Consider the following 21,998-nt stretch of genomic DNA (forward strand, 5'->3'; position numbering starts at 1 on the left):
CAAAAATAAGAATTCTATTTCGTAACTTCATCATCATAAACATCATGAAAATTTCTAAACCTCCATTGTGCATAAATTAATATTTTAGCAGCAGCATATTGACCAATGGTCCAATCAGCACACAAGTTATTGACCTTTCACATTTAACCACTCCAATTTTGCAACACTTCCGGGTCACCGGTCAACCAGTCAATGAATGAAAATTCTTACGGCAGCGAGACGTGATAAGCTTTTGCTCAAACACAAGCAAAAGTACAACTTTCTAAACTATCATACATTGTCAGCACGTAATTTGTTATTGACAATAATATTTACATAAATCTTTAAAATCTTATCAGGAATCTGAAAGGAAATAGTCAAATATTTGCATCAAACTGCGATGTAATGCGATGCAATACCGGCTTTGTAAAATTGTAATTGCTCAACACATTAACATGTACGGACGCACACACATTTTGTGGGACACACATTTCCTGACCAGGTTTTACAGTTGTGCGTCCAATCGGACGCAGAGTTTTTGAAGGCTAGAGGGAGCCTTGGTATATATTTGGGCTATTCCAGTTTAAATCCATATACCCCTATGGAGGATATGACCTTTACCTCCTAATCGGGTAACCGCATTTAAAATTCACACTCACTGTGTGGAAGATTAAGGTTATTTCTTAATAGGGGGTGTATGGATTTCAACTAGAATATCCCAATAGACCATCCAAGAGCAAGACACCAACAGTCAATGAATGAAAATTCTTACAGCAGCGAGACATGATATAAGCTTTTGCTCAAACACAAGCAAAAGTACAACTTTCTAAACTATCGTACATTGTCAGCAAGTTTGCATTCACGTAATTTGTTATTGACCATGTTGACAATAAAATGTACATAAATCTTTAAAATCTCATCAGGAATCTGAAATATTTGCATCAAACTGCGATGTAATGCGATGCAATACCGGCTTTGTAAAATTGTATTCCCTGTTGCCCAACACATTAAAATGTACGGACGCTTACACAAATTTTGTGGGACACGCATTTCCCGACCAGGTTTTACAGTTGTGCGTCCAATCGGACGCAGAGTTTTTGAAGGCTAGAGGGAGCCTTGGTATATATTTGGGCTATTCCAGTTTAAATCCATATACCCCTATGGAGGATATGACCTTAACCTCCTAATCGGGTAACCACATTTAAAATTCACACTCACTGTGTGGAAGATTAAGGTTATTTCTTAATAGGGGGTGTATGGATTTCAACTGGAATAGCCTAATAGACCATCCAAGAGCAAGACACCAACATGACCACTAATTTCTACATAAACCTACCCTTGTATATCTTCCTCATCTGTATCATTCTCTTCATCACTATCCTCAATATCTTCACTAGATTCATCATCAAATAATGCCAATGCAGACGTCTCGTCTTTGTTATAATGAGCCTTTGAAAAAAAAAATGCACAGAAAATTATCTGTAATCATTTCTTCAAAAGAACAAGAATTGTAATTCATTTCCAATATCCCCTTTCACATCAACATAGGAAAAGTTTGGAAAAGCAAGTCATGTGCATTAGATGCAAACACAGCGTACTTAATATCAATGAGCAACCTTACGCTTACCAATTTAGGAGTTTACGCCACACTAGGTTTCTTATAATTGGCCCCTTTCAGCTGTTGATGGCATTTTGGCTCAGCTAACTCTAATCAGGCTGGAATTAGCAAAGCCAGCTGGCTACACAATCATCTTTGCTTTCAGTGCAGACCTCCAAATGATGACATTTTATTGCAACCATTGACACGCACAGAGCCAAACATGTCCATGGTTCACTGCTGGGTGTAAAAGGTTGCAAGCTGTGTAGAAATGATGTAGAGCTGACCTACTGTACTATGTAGGGGAGAGTGGGGTAAGTTGAGCCACTTTTTACATTTACTTTCACTACGCTCAAATAAATAAAGCAGGACCCAAATGCAGTGTTACAAATGAAACATATGTATGTTTACTTGGTTATGATACCACAAAATTGTAATCAATATTTTGCACTTTCGCACAGTGAGATGCCAAAAATCATTTGCAAATTGGCTCAACTTACCCCAACGGTGGGGTAAGTTGAGACAGTCGTGGGGGCAAGTTGAGCCACCATAGAAATGCACAGTATATGCCGTAGCTGTGAAATTCAATTTTGCCTTTTTTCTTAATTGTTGTTTTCAGGTATTTATTTCGAAAAATAGTTTGATATAGAAGTAGTTTAATCTAAATATTGCATACAAGTAATTTCTGACAAGATTTTACTTTGAAAAAAAAATTGGGGAAATTTCTGCAGGTTTTTCCTATGCTCAACTTGCCCCATGGCCTTTGGCTCAACTTACCCCATGTGACCCTTTTTGTCAAAAACCCAACCTCCCACCTGACTAAAACTTGTTACAGTTGTAAATAGTTTTCTAAAATAGTGTTCATATATCACATCCTCAATAACCAGAATGCTATCATTTTAGCCTTTTTTTCTTTCTGGGTGAAACATGAAAAAATTGGTTTTTGCCAAAAGTTCAACAAAAGTGCGAAAAATGAACTTTCTAATGCAGCTTTCTTACCATATGTGCAAGTGATTCCATATTACACTTGAGAAGCCTCTGTTATGTCATATACAAATAAGTGGAACTGCAAAGTAAAATAAGTTTTAATTTTCTTTCTGGAGGGGGTGGCTCAACTTACCCCCTGGCTCAACTTACCCCACTCTCCCCTATAGTGTATGTTCTTGGTATGGTGATTGACTTCAGAAGTGCATGTCCACGATTTGTTCACAATGGAATGGTACACTACAGGTTCACATTGATGATCTTGTTTGACTGTGCTTACATGTTGGTGTGTGGGGATATGTGTTTGTGTCTCTGCCAACTTACCACAACCCCTTCAGTTGATTTGATAGAATTAATCATAACTTTGGTAATGGTAGGCAGATGGGCAGCCATATTCTCTTTCAGCACGGAAGACAATGACGCAAATAGACCATACCTGAAAATAAAAATGCACTTGTTCATCTCTACATTTTAACCAAATAACTTGCATTTCTTTGCTGCCACTGGCTTACATGCATCATCATCATGGTACGTGCCTTTGAAAACATGGGAAATTAAGTTAGTCTCTTAATTTTTCTGATAAGTTTGAAAACCAAAGAAACCATTATTGTGCAGACCTTAATTAACTTGTTTGAAAACTTTCAGATACATCTACATTCTTCACTAATTAAAGGTATGTGACCAGATTTAGCATCCGATAAATGATGTTTCAAACTGATGCATTTCCAAAGAAAATTGTTAATATACAAATATTTACTGCTCATGAGGATCTGGTGGAATCTATTGGTCTCGAGGTGAACTGAGACCGTGAGCCTACTATTTTCCCGAGACCACCAGGTCGAGGGAAAATAGTAGGCTCACGGTCTCCAGTTCACCGAGGGGACAATAGATTCCACCAGATCCCTAATTTAGAGCAGTAAATATTTGTTTTATATCCTTCATTAATATATTCTTTGTTCATTGATTGGTTAAAATATTAGAAACACAAGGCTTTTATCATAGACATAGGCCTAGGCATAAATGTAGGCTAGGCCTAGTCAAAGCTAGGCATGCTAGGCTGGCCTCGCTTTGTTTTGATTGAATGCACGCTAAAGCTTACCGTGAAAAATGTTGTAACCTCTACAATACCGCCGTGAAACGAGTAACCATTTCACTGTCAATATTAAGATACTAATCCTGATGTATTACTCAGATTAATGCCATGAAACCGCCGTATTTTAGCTGCACTTCTGTTATGCTTGTATGCTCCGCAAGACAACACGACTTCCTACACATTAATACCCCGGAACCGGTACTGATATTCCGCATATGTAGCGAGTTGCACCAACCACTACGAACTGCGACGCGTCTATGAGGTTATACGCGCTCAGAGGGAGATAGTAAAACTATTTCCGGGAGATAGTACTTTGAATAGTACCCGTTCCCTCATCAATCGGCTTTTTGACTGCTTCGCAAAATAGCAAAACTATTTTTGGTCACATGATACTCGTTTAACAAATGAACGAACGAGAATATATTAATGAAGGATATAAAAACCATTGATTTTTGGCAAATACATTTTCCCATACCCATTGCATTGTGGGTGACAGTAGGTTCACTTCAATGAAATGGGACCGTGCAGCAAAATTCTGTAAGCTTACTACTATACAAATATTGACTGCTATGAGGGGCGTAAATTTTACCATGGCTGATGGGAACAATAAAATAGGCCTTTTAACCAATCAGATGACAAAAATCTATATTAATTTGGTATATAAAACAAATATTGACTGCTTTATTCGGGGCATGGTTAATATTATAGGCCCAAGGTGATCTCAAAACCATGCTATGACCCGAGGCGCAGTCAATATTTGTTTTATATACCTCATTAATATAGATTTTTGTCATCTGATTGGTTAAAAGGCCTATTTTATTGTTCCCATCAGCCATGGTAAAATTTACAAAGAAAGTTTTCCGTTATGAACCGATCGCGTCACCGCAAGAACTGGCAGGCATCGCGTTGGCACCGCGTGCGTAATGCGAACACGCCATCGCTGCAGTAATGCGAACACGCCATCGCTGCGTGCGATGATGTGAAAATGATTATTCCGGGAATAGTCTTTTAAAAGACTATTGCCGGGAATAGTTCAGTTTTACGTAATTCTTAAAAAGGAGGGCATAGCTAATTCAATGACTGCTCTTTTAACCAATCAGATGACAGGAATCTATATATGAGGTATATAATACTTAATATATCGTGTAGGAGCTTTCTGCTTTATGATAAAATGTTGACATTTTATTCCTGCTATGTGCATGCTTCTAACATGTAAGGGAACTGTATTGACATAGAATCACTATTTCTTCTCAAAGAAATGATGAAATGAAGTTTAATAGTTTAATAATTTGTTTGTTTCGGCTCTCAGGACCACAATTAATAATTAATCACATTTGCGCTGAAAATGATTTAGTTTCTTTACATGGATGCATAAAACGGACGATATTTGACATTGTACGTTTGAATAACACCCATATCCAAAATATCAAGCATACAGCAAGTTTACTGGTGACCAGTTACTTGAATATATGTACCTAGACAAGTCAATAGCCACAAGCGCTCAAAAGACTTAGTTTGAAATCTGCATTTTAGTTACTGGGAAACTTGTCATTGACCGCCAGTCTGTGTTACATTTGGTATCACCTAACTTGAATTGACTCATCTACAAGTTCCATCTTAAATGATCTTGTTTATACATGCTGTGTCTCTGCTAATTGCATTATCTAATTCCTAGGTGACTTACGTGCATCTCCTTAAGTCAGGGTCGTCAATGTCCTTCATGAGTTTTAGACCTAATTGTAAGCTTTCCTCGGCCAAAGGTAGAAAATTTTCTTGTCCAAGAGTGCGTGCTAATACTCCTAACGTGTCTATATTAATGAATACAAAATAGTCATGGATAATTAAATACATTAGAAATAAATGTGCCTGGTATGTGTTGTATACTGAGATGATCACAAATACCTAAATGCATTTTACAAATACCCTGACTCTAGCAGTTTCTAATACCCATAATTCCAAAATGTCTTATAAGAGTCATTATGGATTTTAAGATATTAAAAATGTTTAAAAAAATTTGGATCAAAATGTCTCAATTTCTTCCTCCCAGTTGGAGCTTAAAAGCACCATCTATAGTAGGCATTAGTGTTGGGCGACGAAGTCGACGTCAGTCGGAGTCGCGACTGTTAAGAACAGTCAGCGACTCAACTTCTTCTATTGTCAAAGTCGACTTTTTACCAGCTTATAAAATGCTTAAGTTTTATGCTGTAAAAAATCTCCACTGCCTTCAAAAACAAAAAAGAAAAATGCTCAGAATCATCTAACTATCGTAGAATTTGTTGATATTTATTAGTTTTCTGTACTTACATACTTTGTACAAGTGATAAACCGCGGTGCATTTTTATTGGCTTCAAAAACCCCACTGTTTAAGCACGTACGTCATTGTTATTGACATTGCGTTGTTTATTCCCCTCCCTCCGGGTATTGCTCTTCTTGTATAGCACTATCTCTAACATGTGGAGATACAGTCGGGAGTAGTGTTATTTTCTTCAAAATTGTGTTCATTTACATCAAACATTGATAGCGCACGCTGCCATGTGCAGGCGCTTTAAGCTTCCGATAGGGGTGTGTTTGGACAATATGAAGAATGGACTACAAACAACAGAATGTTTCACGGATGTTATAGTTTGGTTTACATGTGGTCGATGTTTTCATCGATTTATTTAATTAAATAGTTTCATATTTTATTCACATTTCAAAATGTACATTATTATTGTTTAAAAATAATATTAAAACCAATATACATGTAGTACCCTTCCCCTCTGACTCAATGGAATATCCCCGATCCGAGTGGACGGCCTGCCTTTGAAATTAGGAAACCCGTTACGATGAGTGACGTCAGCACCGGCCATGTGATTTATTCATCGTGTTTTTAATGTACAATAACAACTTGCGGCGTTTGCGCAATAACAACTTCAGAACTGGATATTTTTATGAAGTTGAACGGGAAATGATTTTTTTGATCTCCGATCAAAGTGTAGGGATTCGGTAACTTCATACTGCAGTGCATGTAAGCTTAACCATTAATTTTTATACAAGCCTTAGTTAGGTCACCAAAACATTGGGTATGCATTGTTTTCATGTCATATTTACAACAATCCAATTTCCGAAATTTTTTTATCCGCCAAAGTCGCCAACTCAGTCGAAGTCGCGACTTTCAAGCTACCGACTAGTCGACTCCAGAAAAGTGCATGTCGCCCAACGCTAGTAGGCATGCATTATCTTAATACTAATAACGGCGTGTCCGCCCGTCCGACCCTCTGTCCGTGCGCTATCGCGTTCGCGCGGTTCGCGTGGTGCACTATCGCGTGCTCGTGGTGCGCTATCGCGGAGTATCAATGGGAGTGTGCGCGGAGTACAGTGCACGCATCGGAAAAGCATTACAGTGTGACTAACAGGTGCATCTCATCGGACCAATAATTATAGGCCTTATTTTCAAGAGAACATTTCCGGAATCCTCCAGAATGGTTAACATACAAATTATCCGTTGTGGTAAGGCCTATAACGTTTTGCCGTTCACGTTTCTCGCGATTGATTTCATTACTTTAGTAACGGCCTATATCCACGTCCAGATACTAATTTCGGTTTCTCTAAATGTGGTAACAGGGCAGGGCTTGGAAGAGCGAATGATGGGTTTCAGATTATGGGTAGGCCTACCGAACTACCGAAGTAAGCATCACACTATAAAACAAACAGAGTTGATTAAGTTGTGTCAAGTTGGGTCTTGATCATTGAGAGACGCATTTCATAGTAGTTTAAAAAGTCAGGGCAGGTATATGGGTAACGGGTTCGGGTAATTAGAAATAGGCCTATCACGAGAAGCGCCCGACCCGAGAACCGCGAAATCTAGTTATTTATAATTACATGCACCATACTGTCTGTGTGGGTATGCTGGTTCAGTGGTATGGGATCTGACTCATGTTCATGAGGCAGTAGGTTTGAACCCTGACAGTGTCATTGTATTGTGCACTTAGGCCGGTACCAATTCTTCACTTGAGTGAAGAGGCAACCCCAACACCCCAAGGGCTTTCTGGTGACTGGAAGGGAAGAAGGAAGGAATATAAAGAGAGGATTCAAACACAAGACCCCTCGTGTGCCAAGCATTTAATAGGTCGGCGAACGGTAGCCACAGGTATTTCACCGACTCGGCCAACAAAAGTGTGCCTATATATTACTTAGGTTATTGCGTCATCACATCACGCGGCATGTATGCACACACATATATCATGTAGTATTTTGTAATACCTGGGAGTGTTAGGGTTAAGCTGAGAAGGTTAACAGAATCACTGTGCAGATAGAGGTGTGGTAAACACCACACAGCACATTACTCGCTGATCGCACGGTGATCTCAAAACAAGGTTCTACCTGCAAAGTGTGTGCTGTGTGTACGTACGCCTGTCAAATGCATGCTTTAATTACCGCATACACAATGCAAAAGCCTTCTGGTGCATTGCTAGAAAAGCATGAGAAACAAACATGCACATTTTGCGCATGCATTTGCAGGGAGAGCCTCGTTTTGGTAGCAATATGGCGGATCTGTGCAAAGGGTGAATACTGAGGAATACATGTTTTACTCAAAGAATATCCTGGGAATTGTACTTTCAGCATCTTATTTAGAAAAACAGGAGTCTGCACAGGTGGAGTAGTATTGATGCACTATTTCTTTTAAATACACCATGTGACATACACACATACAGCAAATGTTTGACAAGTATCACAAGAAAGTACTATATAATATAAAGTCTGCACAAAAAGAAACTCAGCTGTTATAAATACGCCTATAGCTTCAGAACTAATAATTGTTTTCACAATATTTCAACATAAAAAGAAGGAGGATTTATTTACGCGCAGTTTGATACCCCATTTATTCAATTTGGTTCAATATTAAGAGCACAGCAGCGTTTTGAAAGAAAAATACCCGAATTTAAAAGTTGCAGCTATTTGTATTGATTTGAAGTCAGCGCGAAGATAATAGAGAGCTTGCGAAATGGCGTTACTTTAACTTTAACTTTAACGTCTAGAGGATTATAGAAGATTATGTATTCAAAACCACTCTGCCATTAAAGCCGCTTGAAGTTAAAGTTAACGCCAGAATCTATAGTGTGCCGTAAATTATGATGAAAATACGTCATAATTAAAACAATGGTTTGCATATTTCCTCATAGACTACATAATTACCACTTATGTATTGTCCAGTTAATAGACCAATTATTGGAAATCTAATTTGGTTTGGGTAAAAACATGCCACATGATGCTAAAATTACTGATTGAATTAGATCAAAATAAATTTTGTTCCAAACGTCACACTTGATATATACATTTGTGTGTGCTCATGACGACACCAAATCAGCTTGCGGAAAGAGTTGTAGGCTTGACTTCAACGCCAAGGGGATTAAGTTCTCGTAAAATGGTCTGGTTTTACTTGAGCCAGCAGTATACGATACTTCTGGAAGAGTAAAGCAGGTGCATAACATTTTTATATATAACATGTCGTAGGTTGTGCCTGGTAAGAGAGGGGGTAGGGAGGAGGAGAGGGAGGGCATTGGAAGTGGACAGGGAGGTGCTTTGCTGGTAGCCAGGGGGGGAGGGGGCCCCCGTGGGACATCTTGTCTTCCTTCTTGACCCTCCCATGATATTTTACGCTTTTAGGCCTTTTTTTCTGCAATTTTAAGCCCATTTTTGTAAAAAACGTTTCCCTTTGAGAACGCCCACGCCCTCCTAACAGAAAAACCCTGACAAAATCACTGGGAGGGGGAAACAGGAGTGCGAGTGGGTAATTATAGGAGGGTCAAGTTTGAGAGAGCGAGTACAGATAGAGGGGAGAAGGAGGAGAAAATAAGGAGAAGGTAGGGAAGGGGAAACAGGAGGGGAAGGGGGAGAGAGATTCAGAAGGAGGGGAAAGAAATAAAGAATATGTATTTCATTAGGCTTTGCGAAGCAAATTGTAATATGAAATTGACAAAGCTGACGAGCCTTTATTAAATAATATTATATATATAGGCCTATAACTATCGTAAGAATATTAATTGAAACGTATAGCTAGTTTCAAAATAATATGATAAGGAGATTAACGCTGGGTCCCGACATAATCCATGTTGAGTGGTATCGCGAGTTCATTCATGTTTACTCAAACGAAGCTCTTAAGGTAGAGTCTTTTGTCTTGAAGTGGGACTAATAACCACTTGACTAAACAAAAGAGAGACACTTGGATGTAGTCGGTACAAGCTCTTACACATGTCCTTTTTTGGAACGCACATTGATACACATGTCCCGAGTTTAAGCGACAAGACGCTGTTGTTGCAGTAACCAACCATACGTTCGCGTTGGAGTAAATTTGAGCAAGAAATCCAATCGATATTTCTGAAGTTGCCGTTCCAGTTAAAGTAACTTCATTCCGCAAGCTCTCTAATGGTGGGTTTTACGTGCCACATGCTTGTGTAATAACCATTGATGGCTGTAAACTGCAACTTTTAAATTTGGGTATTTTTCTTTAAAAGCTCTGCTGTGTTGTCAATATTGAATGGCATTGGACAAATGGGGTATCAAAATGTGTGTAAATAAATCATCCTTCTCACTATGTTGAAATATTGTGAAAACAATTCAAAGTTCTGAATCTATAGGCGTATTTATAACAGCTGAGTTTCTTTTTGTGCAGACTTTATATAAAGTCTGCAAAAACTAACTCACTATACTATGTCGAGCATGACTTTTACCGAACCAGCTAGGACAAAATAGCTTACCTATAGATTGTACTTGTAGTATGAGTGCATCACCAGAGTCATAGCTACTGGTGAGATAAACCTTGAGTTGTTCCATCACTGCACCAAAGAAAGGCAGCATGTGTTCTTTGGCAGCATTGGCAGTTGCACCTGTTACCAATAAAACAAAATAGTTGAGTACTTGGAAGAGATATCATTAGCATTTCAAAACCACTTCTAAACCAAAGTGCATTTATTTTGACAAAATATGATTTTTTTTAATCGCACAGCACAAAACTACAAATGATTCATCTACTGTGCAACTAGCTTGACTAAAAATGTAAACTGTCTGATTGATTGATTGATTGATTGATTGATACTTTATGTTGGGAATGCTTAATGCACTAGGGCTCAACAGATATGGCATTTGTCTACCAATCCGATATCCGATATCGATGTTGTAATATCGGCCGATATCCGATATGATCCGATATCGGTAAAAAAATTCAATAAAATTTTTGGCGACTTTGGAGAACCACTGGACCTATTCTGAAGTGCTAGGATCATTCACAGTTAATTTGAGAAAAAAATATACAGTTTGTTATTCTTAATATGCAAACCATTAACTAATGTTTACCTCTTCATGTATCACATATTATACATGCATTGGTTTTCCATGCATTTATAGTATGTGCTACATGAAGAGGTAAATATTGGTTAATGGTTTGCATATTAAGATAACAAACTGTAATTTTTTTGTAATTTTTCCCCAATTTTTTTCCCGTCCGATCCGATAATCGGTTGAGCCCTATATTGCACTTAAAATATTGATTGATACTTTTTAGATGACCTGTCTATTGCCCTAGGTCTTGAAATGATACCTTGACTTGCTTATTATTACAATTGATGATTGATTGAGTGTTTGATTGATTAATTGATTGATCAACCTATTGACTGATACCTTACATGGCGCTTACCTATTGCACTTATAGCGAGTTCTTTAACATGAACTGATGATGAGTTCTGCAGAGTCAGTAGTAATCTCTCCATCAAGGTTGGTAAGTATGGCAATAAATCATTTCCTGAGCGAAAAAAATCCACAAGATCAATTTCAAGTGTAACTTTATGTGATCTAATAGCACCCCTGGCACATAGCTAACCAATTAAAAGACTCAACACAGGATTTACCACAGGGCTAGATGGACCTGGGCCTAGGACCCAAGATCTAGGGGTCCCAAATTTGGGAGAATAAAACCAATACCATTGGGGGGAAACAGGAAAGAAGAAAATTTTGTGAAGGACTGGTCATGCTCGTTGGAATGAGAAGTAGGTTATATGGATTAGGTGGAGTGGGATGGGTGTAACATGTGGATCCATACAGCCAGGGGCCTTAAATTTGAGACTGGCCCAGGGTCCTGAAAAAGGTAGATCTGGCCTAGACTCGACACTTACATAACAAAGCAGTATAGCAGTCAAGTTAGCTCAATTGATAAGGCATTCGACTATGGTGCGAGAGGTTGTGGGTTCGAACCCTGGCGGTGTCTAGTACGCTCTCGTGGAAAATTTGAGTTAGCTTGAAAATAGGCCTACTATGGACAAGGAACTTACTGCTAATTGTGTCATTGTAACCCGTACGAAAATCAGGGAGCTGATCTTGGTTGCGAAGGTTATTTGTGGAATGTCTATGGTGTGCACTCTTGTAGCAGCAAAGTCCCTGAATTATTGTTAAATATCTTATGGATGTGGGTCATAGTGGTCAGCGACAACCTGTAAAGTGTGCTGAGGCTTGTGGATCAACGTCTAGGCATTGTGCCTGTGTGTAGCACACTGTTTTTTTAAGGGTTCATAAGTTCTAAATTCTCCCAAAGACAAATAACTCACCAACTGTTTTTACAAAATTAAAAAAATTATAAAAATTCAAATCTGATAAAGCATGCAGAATGTAAAATACATTTATATTGTTTGAATGGACCAAAATGCAACTTTCAAAACTGCATCTTTTCTCACAAATTGAGCCATTGTAACCAAACACAACAATATGGGACATTGTAAATTGAACCAGTTGTGTCAAACAAAACTTTTTACAAAATCTCAGGAGGGAACTTTTCACACTTACCTAAATTCTCACAAAACATCTCCAGGGCATAATACGTCTTTGTAATGCCTTTTGGTTTTTCATCTGCAGTCTGTGAGGCTTTGCTCAAGTAGTCAAACAGGAGTGGTAGTAAGTCTGCATGGTACTTGCTGATGTCTGGTTGAAGGTGCTCTGAGAACTGACCCAGGGCAAAGAGTGCAGCATTTCTTACAGCAGGATGAGGATCTGTGATACCACCACAAATGCAGTGAAGTAAAGCTTGGAGATGTCTAGAAATGTCAGAAAAACAAACAAAAAGAAAATTTATTTTCAACCATCACATTTTTTTTTCATGTTGTACATGTACTTGCAATGATATTGCCAGGATATAGACCATAATAATATATGGGAAAAATACTTGAGTCGGTTTGCCAAGAACTGTGATTTGATCTTATCACACTAACTGGACTATTCCAGTTGAAATCCACACACTCCCTATGGAAAACGTGACCTGGATTACCTGAATGAGAAATTCCTTTTGAAATCCACACCTCTGTGTGGGAAGGCATGTCTTCCATAAGGGGTAAATAGATTTAAACTGGAATGGCCCAAAACAAGAAGTAAAATATTCATTTCTCACTGTTCCTTTTCAAGAGGAAGTTGTGCATTGACATTTATAATCTGCCACACATCAATTTAACCCATTCATTTTCCTGTTACCATCAGTGTCATCAAATATGGGGTTATAACAAAATGCAACAAAAAAATGTGATGTTATTTTGTGACTAGTATTATAAAACCTGGAGTTGTGCATTACATGTCCACATTTAACCTGGGACACAGCTTTCAATGTTACCAATTCATTTTCATGTTTATCACATATTTTATCAGTTTCATAAAATACCAAAATGCAAAAACCTGATTTTATTATTGGTATAATTCAGAGACTTGGACCACCCTAAACATATACCACAGGAAATGGAAAATGATACTTGATATCTATCTCGGCAAGAAACTGGCATCAATTCAAGTTGACCAACTTCCTCCCAAATTTACTTTGTACACCAACTTCCTTCACTTATGTAGCTTTTCTTAGTACAACTGGTTTAGTTCTTGCAGCTTCTAGGCAAAAATACAACATCAGAGCTTCAAAGTCAAGGAATTTTGGCGGTGATAAAAGATTTGCAACCTTCAATCAATCCATTACAGTTCTATAAATGAAGTAAGTAGTAAAATGATTTAGCATTGCTTTGTATATAGCTTGAGCTAAGGCCAATGAAAGTAAATTCCTTGTTTCCCATTACACAATTTTTCATGACTGTGTAGGTGACCATTTCATTTTTCATTATTTCATACCATTTCATTATTGCATCTGTTACAGGTGTAAACCAATAAACTACCCATGTATACATGTGATAAATCACAGTTTGAAGTTTACAGATGTAGTTTACAACCACATGAAGGTGATTGTACAACTATTATCAAAAGTTTCACAATATTTTTTACGGGATGAGATCAGAGCAGATCAAAAAGTGCGGGACAGAGAAGCGAGTAGGTATCATTATTAATTCATTATTAACCATATACCATGCTCCTAGTGCAAAGAAAATCCCTGAAAATCAACAGAAAGAGATTTATGATATATTTAAAACCACAATTATTTATTGGTATGTTAAAGTTTGTTAGAAATCAACACTTTATTCAAAATAATGAAATATTTGGCCAACAATTGGATTTGAGCGGAGTAGGGTAACGGGAAACTAGGAATCGACTTTCATTAGCCTAAGGGTCTGTCTCCAAAACATTTTGCAAATAAGCTATGTGCTATGCTTCTTAATTTTTAAAGAAAACAATTGCTATGCTGGATTTTGTGTGTTAAGCCCACTTTTCTTGTTTTTTGCCACTACACATCAATTTTGTTGTTTTTAAGAACTGAAAATCAAAGCCTGTCAAAAAGGCCCAGCGCATAGGGCTACACATCTTATTTTGACATCAAAAAATGTTCAATAATATCCTAGAAGAATGACTACCAAATTACAAAAACATTTTCACACTATTTGAATTCTAAAGTTATGAAACAACTAGGCGAAATTATGTCCGGGGGGGGGGGGCTTTGGGTGCTGAAGCCCCCCGCACTTTGTTAAAAATCATGTAAAATCAGCCGTTTTTTGGCGATTTTAGCCAAGCCCCCCTGCATAAATCTGAAAGAGGGGCTGAGCCCCCTGCAGGAAAAGATCCTGGACATGCTAGTGTATATAGCCTGTTAGGCATATGCCTATTTAGCAAGCCATAGCTAGGGAAAGTTATGAAACCAATGGCTTGCCATACATGACAAAAATAATTTTTTTATTTCATTTTTATAATTCAACACCACTTTGGGGTTGAAATAGGTTCATCAGGTTTGGTAATAACGAAATAAACAGGTTTTATAATTTGTCAAAACCAGTGAAGAAACTTACTATTTTCTTGCTGACAGTTTCGTCAGTGAACCACTGACTTTATCAAAGCTTGTTGATGTTGTGATCCAACAGCTGATGACTGGCAGGTTATGTCACTTCTGGTAGTGATGTTAGTCTTACTTGCAGTCTCCAAAAGTGGATCATAAACATGACTCAGATTGTAGACCCCCTCGTCTCTGTTCATCACTCCTCGCCCCCTCCTCCTGATCTGAAAAGACTCTTTGATCCATCGTGCTTTTCTGTCACTCTCTCTCTCTCTCTTTAAGAATTTTGACTCCCCCAATTGATAATATGATTAGCCCTGGCTACATGGTCACTAGCTGAGTTCTTAAAATGGCTCTCAGATTCTTTTTGTTTAGACTGTGTGTGTTTTGTTGACTCGCTTTTTCCGCCTCGCTTCGGTGCTCGTCTAACCGCTTGCTGAAAGTTCTCTTTATTTCGCCTACGTAAGTTAATTTGCAGCTGCCACACGGGACTTCGTAAACACAATTAGGAGTTTGACCTGTTCTTGCTTGTCCTTGGAGTGGACCACCATTTTTCTGATTGTAGTGTGTGGTCTCATAGCGGTAGTGATGTCATGTTTCTTTAGGGTTCTGCTGATTCTTTCAGACACTCCTGCTACATGGGATAGCCACCAGGCCTTTGCTTTTATGCTCAGAAGTTGTGATCTTATTTTTCTTGGTCTTTCCTTGGTGCTTATATCTTCCATAACTTTGTCAATAGTCCTTTTGGGATATCCACACTTGGCTAGAGCCTGTCAAATGTGTTCTTCCTCTTTGATCTTATCCTGCTCTTCTGCAACAATTCTGTCTTTTTTTGTCGAGTAAAGTCCTGACGACACCCATTTTCTGATGAAGTGGATGATGAGATGTAAAGGACAAATACTGGTCTGTGTGGATTTCTTCCTATAAACCATGAGTTTGATGGAATTGCCAGGTTTGCGAATTTGGTGATCTTGTTCTTCCTCATAAGTAAATTTTATACTAGATGTAGTATCCACTTGATTCAGGTGTTCTGTCAAGGTTTCTGCAGTGTCTTTATTTACAATTTCGAGAATATCGTCCACGTAGCGTTTCCAGAGGCTGGATAGTAAGGATGGCGTTTTGCTCCAACCATTCCATGAAGATGTTAGCAGTAAGTGGGCTGACCGGTGAACCCATGGCAGCGCCAAATTTTTGCTTGTAGATGGTACAGCGAAAGGTGAAATATGTGGTCGTCAGTAAAAATTTCATTAACTTTCCTTACTGGCCTGCTTGAATGTTTATGACTACCGGAAGTGACATAACTTTCCGCCAGTCATCAGCTGTTGGATCACAACATCAACAAGCTTCGATAAAGTCAGTGGTTCACTGACGAAACTGTCAGCAAGAAAATAGTAAGTTTCTTCACTGGTTTTGACAAATCAAAAAACCTGTTTATTACCAATTTTGGGTATTTTTGTTTCAGTCTCCCAATATGTAATGCTACAGCATTGTCTAGCCATCTATATTGTGTCAAACCTCTTAAATTCAGCCATGGCCCAAGCTTGGTTGCAATTGGATTTGAATTGTTCATGTGAGATCCCATTGATAAATATTTAGCCTATTTACAAGCTAAGCTCAAATGACCTTTGAACTTATCAGTATATAATGATGACCTTGATCATCACCAATGCAAAAGGTTTCCACAGTGCAGCTATCCGGGGCAGCTATAACCTAACTTTTGCATTTGGTTGCGATACAATATGAACTGTCCATATATAATGAGACCAAATTTTTTCAACCAAAAGCTTATACATAATATTGTTGACACACAGACTAATAACAACTTGTGATGCTAAAAGGTCTTTTCCTTTGGACAATTTATATAAGTCCAGCCATAACCCAACAGACCCGAAGAAATATGCCAAACCAACATGTGTTTTTTTTTTCAATTACATGTACATGATAAAAAAATGTCTATTTTTTCACGTCTGGTCATTTTCTTCATGTCCAATAACTGTGTCACTAACTTGTTATTTTGTGAACAAGATGGTAAAAAAAAGAAACACAACCTCTTTTTTGCCTATTACAGCCAAGAATAATTATTTTTGCATTTGATAAAAGTTGCATCACTTTGCACATCTCGCCATTCTATGTTGTAATCTCATGCATCAACACACAAAAAGCTTTGTGATGCTGATTTTGTTCTTTGAAGCTCACATCTTAGTTACAGAATCCTTATAAGTTTGTCCACTTCTCACTTTTTCCTATCTCAATAGCTCATGTGTGTTCTTCCATTTAATTGTTCTTTCAGATTCAACATGGAGAACATAAATCTGCTGATCCTCTGCCTACTTCTTGGATATCAGTTTGTATCAGTCTGGTCTACCACGAACCCACCTGATGAGAGTCAACTGAACACTTGCAATGCTTGCTGTCAAGGTCCGGCAGGTATACCGGGTGTGCCAGGTGCAGCAGGAGCAGCCGGTGCTGCCGGTACTCCCGGTAACAATGGCTTATCGGGCAGGGACGGACTGAAGGGAGAAGCCGGCAGTAAGGGCGATTCTGGTGAACGAGGTGAAAGGGGAATGGTCGGCTTACCAGGTCCACAGGGTCCAAGTGGAGATCATGGAGAACATGGACTTCAGGGTTTGCGAGGTCTTCCGGGCAAGTTAGGCCCTCGGGGCATAGCTGGATTAGATGGATCTGATGGTACACCTGGACTGGGTGGAAGACCTGGACCAAGGGGAATGAAAGGTGCAAAAGGTGAAGCTACTGGACGAAGAAGATCTGCTTTCTCTGTGGGGAAAACAAGCGGGCAGACTGGAGATCGAGGGGACACAGTCACATTTGATGTGGTTGAAACCAACATTGGAATCCACTACAGCACATCTAGTCATAAGTTCACCTGCCAAATTCCTGGCACATACGTCTTCATGTTCACCATAGCTGCTAATTCTAGAGATGATCCACATGTTTTTCTTAAGAAAGATGGCACTCTCATTACCATAGCCATAGTGAGAGAGACTGATAGTGGTGGAGCTATGTATTTACAAGGTAGTCAAGGAGTTGTGTTGCAGTTAGAACAGGGTAGTCAAGTCTGGTTGGAGTTTGGCAGTACTGGAAAACGGTTACATGGTGGGAGTACTAAGCCCACAACTTTCGCCGGATTTTTACTCTACGAGGATTAGATACTGCCTCACTGGACTAGTCCATCTTCTCATCACTCATCTTGAGGCTATATAAAATGTTTATGTCTTCAGTTTGATCCGACTCAATGTGCTAATGCTTTTCTTCAATTTGATCGACTCAATATGTTTATGCTTTTCTTCAGTTGATCGACTCTCAAAACTGTACATCAAGATATTTGAACATGCACAGTGCCTACAGAGCTACACTGCCACCCTATGGCAAAAGGGCATAACTTGAACTTTTTGAGATAATAGATAAAAACTGTTGATTGCTCCCATGAACTTACATGTAATTTAATACCCGAGTGAAAGAAGGGCCCAACACCAATTTTTTACAAAAATGAGTTAGACCCAGCATTTTATTGCCAGCAGACTGTTCTTCCTTGTTTGTCAAAGGTAAGCCAAAATCCACTCTCTAAACAGTCTTCCACGTACACTTAATCATGGTTTTCATGAAAGAAAGGCCCAACTCCATGGAGTTGGGCCCTTCTTCCACAAACATTGGGTTAAAGGAATTTTGTTTATCCATGAAATCTGCTTTTCACTACAATAAACTTTCTTGCTAACATATTATATGCTTCTACTTGTGCAATTAATGGATAATTACTAAATTTCTGTAGCTATTTATAACACATCTGCTTACGGAATTGGCACTTGCAGTATATTAGTGGAAGAAGGGCCCAACTCCAACTCGCATTAAGACCTGTACCGTTGGCATGGAAACATCAAACATAATTTCGAATGTATGTAATGCTGTATGTCCATGTACTAAAGGTCCCCTGAAGATGAAAACATTCTGTCTATAAAACTTTTCCAAATATCAAGTTTTTCTTAAAGGGGCATTTCGTGATCCACAGCCTCATCCCCCCACTTTTCCCAAAAAAAGTTGAGTTTTTTACACCACTGGATACCTCTGGCTACATAATGTTTATGTACCAAATATTTCTTGCAGATTAATTCGTTCAGCAAAAATATCGCCAAATTTGAATTTCGTTCTGGTGCACCAGAACAAAATTACAACACATTGTCTATGGAGCAGTGTAATACACATAATCATGCATAACTCGCAAACGCAAAAATCGAATCAACTGAAATTTTGGAAATAAGCTTTTTTCGTGGATATCTACTGAAAAATGTCATAAAAAGAGGATGCTAGGATCACGAAATCCTCCTTTAATATCTCAAAAACAGTTTTGATGGAGTTGGGCCCTTCTGCCACTCAAGTATTCAATTGTAAACCAATTTATGGTTTGGGAATCAAAATTGTGGTATTTTAGATATTCTGTGTGTAGATATCATGTTCCTGGACCTGTGGTCATAACTCAATTTTGACAAAAGTGTTAGTAATGCCCTTTTGCCATGGGAGAGCAGTACAGGTTACAAACAAATGTGCCCCGATTAACCAAAATGAGAAACATGTTGCCAAAGCTGTTTTTGCCTTATGAGCCTTATGTCACATTTTGATGGCATTTATATGCATCAAACTTCTGGATTATATTTGCAAAAACCTGACATTTTCGTCATATTTAGTTGATCTGGTCACAAATGTTCCTATTAAAAGCAGGCTAACAATTCACACAACCAAAAGATTAAACTCACAAGAACAACCCCATGTTATTCCTGTATCAAAAGGCATACTAGCAGTCGCAATGTGCGATTGAAAATCCAGTTGTGGCTAGCGACGTAGCGACAAAGTTGCCTTCAAGTCATGTGCTTGCGACTTGACACTATAAGCTAGCGACTTATTAGCAAGTTACATCACAAAAAACGCTACACTACTATCTATTGCCAATTATGATATATATGCCCTCAAGCAGTAGCAAGGGGTTATCATTTTTTGTGATGTTTTTGCATCTATTTCACTTGATCGAACAAGTATATGGTGATATATAGCTCAGAAGTCACTAGCAAGACCTATTGTCAAATTGCAACCATTAACTTCAACGCACCTTTCCAGCAACACTGTCACCTACATGAATGCTGGTAGCATTTTTGGAAAAGCAAGGCATAAATGTAAGAGAGAATGTAAGATTTATTTACAAGGGTAAATCAGGAATTTATTATAAATTATAAATTGGGAAATTTTATAGTGTAGTGTATTAGTGCCTTGACATTTAGCACAAATCGTTGGCTTCATTCCATAGTGTCGCAAGGTAATTTTTTGGTAATTTTTTTAATAATTGGCACATATGTTTTTAATGCTTTACTCTTTCATTTTGCAATTAATAATTAATTAAATTTGGTGTATGGTTACAAGTAAAATTTTGTGTTTTTCAGTGGCGTATCAACCTTTCACCAGTTGTTATACAAATTTTATTATAGTAAACAAACTAAGAAATATAGGCAAAATAAAAAACACTGCACGTCATACTGGCGTATCACCTCGCTTTATTCCACAGTGACCTTACGCCACTATGGAATGAAGCTGGCGTAAAGTAACGCCATGGGGTTTACAATGTACACGGTGACCGAGGTGGCATAATTAAAAAAAGGCTAGGGTATTGCATTTTGCATGTTTTTCATACTGATGTACATGTGCATTGTACTAGACTGTACTAATTGTTTTAGCCAGTAATAATATGTCCTTATTTCCTTTGAAAGTTATAAAAAGATACAATCTATATTTAAACTGGCCTCAAAAAGAAACTTATAATTTTTCACAAGGTCATATCTTAAAATCCTGTCCATAAAAATGAACAAAATTTGCACACAGGATTACTTCAATACTTTACTCTAAACACTGGTCAGTAATCAAACAGTTGTCCAACTGACACAACAGCAAAATGCACTGACATGGAACAGCTTCCTGGACCACATTCACAGCCCAATAATAAATTTGGCACCCAACACAAGAACTCTTTGAGTAAATGGAATATTGTGGAAAAAGACCTGTTTCTTAAAGAAAGTGTGTGAAAAGCAGAAGCATCTCCGTTCCACACTATTCCACTTACTCTTTTTGTAAGGAACTTGTACGCATTCTCACAGATTTCTTTTACTGGGTTCCAATTATTCACCTGTGAATGTGGTCCCGGAAGCTGTTCCGTGTCAGTGCATTTTACTGTTATGTCAGTTGGACAACTGCTTGGTTACTGACATATGTTTAGAGTAGATTTTTGAAGTAATCCTGTGTGTAATTTTTGTTCATTTGTATGGACAGGATTTTAAGATATGACCTTGTGAAAAATTCTAAGTTTCTTTTTGAGGCCAGTTTATTTTGCTACAGAATTTTCACATAGAGTACAAAATGTCTGATTTACACATCTCAATTTTATATTGGCAGTTCTTACTTGCGGTGCCCCACCTTACACCACTTTGGAATGAAGCTTACCTTGCATTTCAACTACCCATCACCTCTTGTTGAAGTCTCATTATTTTGACTCAAATCAAGCAAAATAATTTGCTGCACTAAACTCAATTTTGAGATATGGTACTAAGAAATGTTACAAGCCTTGTTTGCAGCATGTAAATATTCATGGCTTATTAGGCCAAAAAACCACCAAGTTTGTTTCCTGTAGCGCGCATTTCGTTTTGTCGGCTTATTTTGCGCATTTGAATTTTTTTTTTTTTGCTTAAAAAGGAGAAAACAAAACAAAACAGAAAATCACAAAAAAATAATATAAAACACTACTGGAGAAAACATTTACACATTACATAAACGCGTGTAGTGAAAAACTACTGGAGAAAACATCACACAATTTTTAAATACCTTTTTTAATTTGCAGGTTGAAAGGGGATCATAAAATTATTCTTGAATATGGAGAACTGTGATTTTTTGTGGGTGTCGGAGAAACCCACTGTAAATTCCCATTCCAATTCGCATTAAAAAAGCTCATTTCAAGGCATGGATTTCAGGAGCAGGAAGATCAGGGTTTTTTTTAGACCTGCTACAGGAAACAAACATGCTTATTTTTGCCCTTATATGTAGGTCAATTTTGATTAACTATTCATCATATTGTATGCTTTCAA

General features: G+C 38.0%; 2 protein-coding genes across 2 annotated transcripts in view; one reads left to right on the forward strand and one right to left on the reverse strand.

Moving 5' to 3' along the window:
* Nucleotides 1–21,998, reverse strand: part of LOC140135645 (importin-4-like) — a 52,861-nt gene that overhangs the window by 11,803 nt on the left and 19,060 nt on the right. The window contains exons 12-17 of the mRNA XM_072157219.1: nucleotides 12,465–12,712; nucleotides 11,326–11,430; nucleotides 10,391–10,519; nucleotides 5,338–5,461; nucleotides 2,885–2,996; nucleotides 1,316–1,428 (exon numbers count right to left, since the gene is read on the reverse strand). Of these exons, the coding sequence (XP_072013320.1) occupies nucleotides 1,316–1,428; nucleotides 2,885–2,996; nucleotides 5,338–5,461; nucleotides 10,391–10,519; nucleotides 11,326–11,430; nucleotides 12,465–12,712 (831 nt within the window). The remainder of the gene's footprint in view (nucleotides 1–1,315; nucleotides 1,429–2,884; nucleotides 2,997–5,337; nucleotides 5,462–10,390; nucleotides 10,520–11,325; nucleotides 11,431–12,464; nucleotides 12,713–21,998) is intronic.
* LOC140135643 (uncharacterized) lies at nucleotides 17,160–21,883 on the forward strand. Its single transcript, XM_072157216.1, has one exon. It carries the CDS (start codon nucleotides 17,163–17,165, stop codon nucleotides 18,030–18,032), a length of 870 nt encoding a protein of 289 aa, XP_072013317.1. The 5' UTR covers nucleotides 17,160–17,162; the 3' UTR covers nucleotides 18,033–21,883.

The sequence above is a fragment of the Amphiura filiformis genome, chromosome 16, assembly GCF_039555335.1.
Source record: "Amphiura filiformis chromosome 16, Afil_fr2py, whole genome shotgun sequence".
Taxonomy (NCBI): Eukaryota; Metazoa; Echinodermata; class Ophiuroidea; order Amphilepidida; family Amphiuridae; genus Amphiura; species Amphiura filiformis.